The 5,736-nt window shown below is 45.2% G+C and overlaps 1 protein-coding gene across 1 annotated transcript in view; it reads right to left on the bottom strand.

Annotated features, from left to right (window-relative positions):
* The window catches only part of Bmerb1 (bMERB domain containing 1), a 117,000-nt gene extending 113,385 nt beyond the window's left edge, over window positions 1-3,615 (bottom strand). Inside the window, exon 1 of the mRNA XM_021209229.2 lies at window positions 3,327-3,615. Within this exon, the coding sequence (XP_021064888.1) occupies window positions 3,327-3,429 (103 nt within the window). The 5' untranslated portion in view covers window positions 3,430-3,615. The remainder of the gene's footprint in view (window positions 1-3,326) is intronic.
* Between the last annotated feature and the right edge of the window lie 2,121 nt (window positions 3,616-5,736).

The following is a 5,736-nucleotide window of genomic DNA, read 5'->3' as shown; positions in this document are numbered from 1 at the left end:
AAAAAAAAAAAAGAGTGCTTGTGTAGCATTCATGTGCTTGTGTTCACCACAATACCACAAATAAGAATGATAGTAGGTTAAATAAATGCTGTAGTTGAGAGATGGGTATAGCTCAGTTAGCAGAACTTTGCACGGCATACACAAAGCCCCAAGTTTGAGTCCAGCATTGCAAACCCAGGATGGTGGTGCATACCCATAGACTTAGATGTAGAGGCAAGAAGATCAGGAATTCAAGGCCAAGAGTTAATTTGATGGTTTAGCCAACAAGAACACTTGGTACCAAGCCTGATGACCTGAGTTTGATTGATGGAAGGAGAGAACTGACTTCTAAAAATTGTCCTCTGACCTCTACATATGCGACATAGTATGTACACACACACACACACACACACACACACACACACACACACATGTAAAAGCATTACAAGGTCATCTTTGGCTATATAGCAGGTTGAAGGCCAGCCGTACATGGGACCCTATCTATAACTAAGTCAGAGTACATAAATATTCTACTCTAAATATTCTAGCTGAAATGAAAGGAAGCAATGAATACAATCTCAGCTAAAAAACAACCAAGTCTACCATCTTTCCCCTCTTGAGCTCTTTAGAAAAAAGTCTTTAAATACATGCAGAAGTGAAGTAGAACCTTTTTAATGGGCTCTTTCCTTCTTCAGTATGTCTGGTGTCACAGTACTGCCTGGGCAGTTATTTGGCCATAGCCCCAGTATTGCTAATTTCTAGACTTCATTAATAAATGAATAGAGGCTCAGACCTGTTGGATAGCTCTGTGAATCCCTTGTGAATTGAGAGGATGTTTACATATAAACAAAAATCCCAAAATGCTTGATTAGAGAGACAGGAAGTAAAATGCAGAAATTTGCCAGAGTCAAGAATCTAAAGTGGGTCTCTGGATTCCCGCTTTGAGATTTCAAATGTGAATAGCTTAAAAAGCTGGGGGTTGGTTTGGAGATCTGTGCCAAGGCACATAAGAAACTGATCTGCCACTGAAACAAGAAGCAAGTCTAAGAATCTTGGAGGTTTTGGGGCAAAAAGATGAGGGAGTCTACAGTCAGGGCTCAGAAGTACAAAATTTTCAGGGACTTATGTGGTTTAAAGTGAATTCTTACCTCAGTTTTCCCTGTGATCAAATTTGGACCCCCCCCCCCAAAAAAAAAGCAGGAAAATGAGAAGGAACTGGGTGTGTTGGCACACACCTGGGTCCCAGCGATTGGGAGGGCAGGCAGAAAAATTCAAGGTCATCCTTGGCTATAGAGAGTTTGAGGCCAGTCTGGATTATATGAGACCTTGTTTGTGTGGGGGGGCAGGGGGCTGGTGGGGGAGGCTGGCAGAGAAAGATGGGGGAGAGAGAGAGGAGAGAATGCTTTAGGGAAGTGCTCAATATTTCAGTTTGCTTTGGGTTTTTGTTTTGAGACTGGGTCTTACCTTGTGGCCCTGGCTGGCCTAGAACTCACAGAGCTATGCCCAATATCGCAGTTATAACTCCTAGGCTTGCTTTATGCAGTTGAATGGAAAGGAAGAAAGTGCATTCCCTCTAAGTTTGACAGAGGAACTACTGAAACAGCCATGTCCTGAGAACTTACCTGAGCTTCGCACATAACATCTTATTCGATATTCACGATATAAAGCCACATGGTATATGAGATTACTATCCCCATTTTCAGAGAACAAAGGTAGAGAACAGAAACACACCTTGTCACCCTGTCAGCCAAAGACCAGAGCCCTAGTCAGACCAGTGGTCCCTTGACTCTGCTTGGCTTCTACTCTATGGGGACCCAACTGTCTATCAAGCACTGTGGACTTCAGGGACCAACATGGCTACTATCTGCTTATAAAATTACTAACCATCTTTGAAACAGACCCAGGAAGCAGGTAACCTTCATGAAAAATGTACAGAATCCAACTCTGGGTCTGAATCCTGGTCCCATCTTTTCCATTTGAGTTACCCAGCAAGCCCACGCCTTCTCATATATGTAAAAAGCACCACAAGGCCACACAAGGTTGTGCCAGGGATAAATAAGAGATGTTTCTGAAGCTTTCAGAACATGGCAATCTAACAATACAAGGCAGCCATGGATGGTATTATTTAGAGCCTGTAAACCACAGACCTACAACCTCTAGGTTACCTCAAAGTGCCAAAGCTAAAGGAGAAAGGACCTAGGTCTAAAAGGAGAAAGAAAATGTACGAAAGTCGTTGGAAGCATCCAAACACCCATTATAGCAGGAATGAAGACATTTGAACTTGAAATACAAATGCAATACAGCTTGAGTCCATAGTTACAAGAATGGAGAAAACAATCACAAAGGCATGCACGCACGCGAACACACACACACACACACACACACACTTTCTCCCAAGTGAGGTAGCAAAGGAGCTTATTGACAGTACTTTAAGTACATGTAACTCAATGGCTGCTGCTGGGGAAGAGCACTAAGCCCAGAGACCCAGTCAGAGCAGGTAGCTGCAGGGTCCCTTAGAAGGCAAGAGGGCTGCAGACCAGAACAGGAGGCAGAGTGGAAGACATTTGGAAGCCCCTAGAGTCAGGGACATCAGTGACCTTAGACTTTCCAGATAGCCTCCACTGTTTTGCAGAGTTTCAAGTATTGTGTCCAACAAATTGAAAGCAAAAGTCTTGGATTCATTTACAGATGTTTGTTGATATCAAAACACCAAAGAGAGAGCCGGTAAGTACAGAGGTCTGCTTCAAAACCCTCTTTCAAGAGCTGAACCAAACCAAATCGCATCATTGAGTCAAAGGCTAACAGAGTGGGGGAGGGGGGTTGCACAGCACTAACCTTGCCCTTGCCTGCTCTTTCACCTCTTCTCTGACCCAAGAGGAGGTGGGACGATGCTGGGATTTCAGCTATGCCCTGAACCTCAAGACCGAAAGAGCACACAGACACTCCCCCATTTCAGTATGTGGGGGCTTTCCAAGCTGCCCTTGGCTCCTGCGCCCTCAAGCATCCTAACACTCTAACGTCCCTCCTCCTGGGATGCAGGAAAGACGGTCCTTCGGTCCTTCGCAAAAACAGCCTCCGGCTGCCGGATCTCGGACTCCTTAGTCCAGTACAGCTGGGCTCCTAGCTTAGCTGCCTCCGATTCCCAGAGGAGCCTCCCAGTACAGCCCAGCCCTGGAGGGTCCCCTCTTTTGTTTGTAGGGAGAACACTGCTGCTGTGCAACACTGGAAGCCCAGCTGCGGGGGCGCTTCCCCAGTCTGCCCGCCTGCGTTCCGGTCTGCTCGAGGGGGCCCCAGTTCAGCACGAGAGTCCCCAACTGTCCCCACCCGTTCCCTGCCCGAACACTCACTTCCCAGTCCCTCCGCTTTCCATGCTGTCTCCTCCACCGCCCCATAGCGCCTCAGAGGCTTCTCGGCTTCCAGATGAACAGACAGGGATTGCTTTAACTCCATTGCTGTTCTCCCCCGGGCAGGTCCAGGGGTCCGTTTCACTCCATCCCTGCTGAAGGCTGCGGGGAGGAAGGCAGCTCAGATCGGCAGTGTTTTAATGGGCCCAGCGTTGCTGAGGAAGCTGCTCCATCTCTTCAGTCTCCAGCACCTGAAAGCTCCCAACTGGTACCCAGGATGGGGGAGGGATGCATAACACATGCGCAATGGAAGCTGGAGGGGGGAGGTTTGGGGGCTGGGTAGGGAGAGAGAGGGACAGATGATAAACTCTCTAGAACAACAAAAAACAAAAACAACTAAAATAAAATCACCCCCAAATGAAGCAAGAATAAGGCACCTGCCCACATTGAAGCCAGTAGATAGGCTTTCTGTGGATGGATCTAGCGTTGTGGGTGGCTGGGGTTCTGTTAGAGGGCTGGTAGGTTTCAAGTGTGATTGCTGAGCCAGAACGTATCTGTAGATGATGATCCTTCTTTGTAGACAAGCCCAAGTATGGACCGCTGCTTTCAGATTCTGTTGTTTGCATTTATGCATATGATTTGAATATAAAAGGGGGACAGCAGCCACTGTGTGTGTGTGTGTGTGTGTGTGTGTGTGTGTGTGTGTGTGTGTGTGTGTGTATACACACCTATGTCAATCCTGTGTATTTGTATGGAAAGGAACAAGAGAAGCAAATATTTTGTATATATGGCCAACAAAGCTGTTCAGAACACTGATCTTTACAAACCTGGAAAATAATTATAGTGACCAAACATAACAGCAATAAAAAAAAAAAAAATACAGTGTCAGGACTGGCAACGGAGCTCAATTGGTATAACATTCACAGCTTAAGCATGAGGGCCCAAGTCTGATCTACAGGACAGAGCAGGTGTTAAAAGAGCAGGTACGGCTCTAGTCCCAATGCTAGGAGCGAAGGCAGGAGGAACCCCACGGCTTGCTTTCCCCAAGATACCTTATACCAACTTCTGGCTTACACATGCAAACTTTTTTGGTTTAAATATAAAGTTAAGGGATGAGAATGCAGCTCAGTTGGCAGAATACTTGCATAATATGCACAAAGCTTTGGGTCCTATCCCTAACACTACATAAACCAGGCGTGTGATCCTAGCACACAAGAAGAGGCAAGAGGATCTGAAATTCAAATTCATCCTTGGATACATAGGGTGTTTGTGTAGCAGCCTAGGTTACACAAAACCATGAATGAATGAATGAATGAATGAATGAATGAATGAATGAAGTGTAATCAGCAGCTATTGATAAAAGTTAATACTACTTTTTGAATTACTGCTAAACATAGACCATTTCCCAGTGCAAAGACCATTTCCCAGTGTCTCGGTGAAACCTCACACTCCATTCCCGCCTGCTCTACAGAAGACAGAACTAAGGTGCAGAGAGATCACTTACCATATCTCCACACTGCCAGGGACCCGATCAGCCCTTGAATCAGGCGAGACTGTATGAATTCGGATTCTGCCTCTTACTGTGTGGATTTCCTTGTCTGGTTTATTCAAAGAGCCTAAAAAATATGTATGTGCATGAGCTGGGATTGATGTGGGGAGGTTTATGTGAATGTATTAGATCTCCTGGAACTGGAGTCACAGGCAGTTGTGAACCACCTGTCATGGCTTCTGGAAAACCAAACTTGGGTCATCTGCAAAGGCCATGACTGCTCTTAACTGCTGAGCCATCTCCGCAGCACCTTAACTGTAGTTATGCTTTGTATGGAGGGAGAGGAACAAAAAAAGGCTCTACTAGGTCGGGGGATGCGGGTGTGCTGTTTAATAGTTATCTTCTGATGCCACCTGGGACACTGGTGTCTATTTTTATGAGTTGGAAATGTGAAACAGTGCTAGTTTTCCAGGAAGATGATTTTACCACTTAAAAGGGTTATTGTTTACAATGAACTCCTAAACAGCTTCAAAAAGTTCTAAAAATGTAAACCTAGATTACAGCAACAAGTTTTGTTCCGTTTCGTTTGAGTTGAGATGGGCTTTCACCATGTGGTCACTTCTGAGAGGCCCTAACCTAATTACATAAAAGCATAAAAATAATATTTTATTTTATTTACTAATGAGGCATAAAAAATGAAACAAGGAGGCCAGAGTCTCAGCTATTCTGAGTACTGGCTGTTCTTGCAGAGAACCAGGGCTCCATTCTTTATACCCACATGACAGCTCACAATGTTCTGCAACTCTAGTTCTAAGGTACCCAATGCCTCTCTTGGCCTTCAAGAGCACTGAGCGCATGTGCACAGACACACAGCCAAAATACCCGTACTTACAAAATAAAAATACTTTTTTTTTTTTTTTTTTT

Source organism: Mus pahari, chromosome 12, assembly GCF_900095145.1.
Source record: "Mus pahari chromosome 12, PAHARI_EIJ_v1.1, whole genome shotgun sequence".
NCBI classification, from domain to species: domain Eukaryota; kingdom Metazoa; phylum Chordata; class Mammalia; order Rodentia; family Muridae; genus Mus; species Mus pahari.
This window is presented reverse-complemented; position numbering and strand designations above follow the sequence as displayed.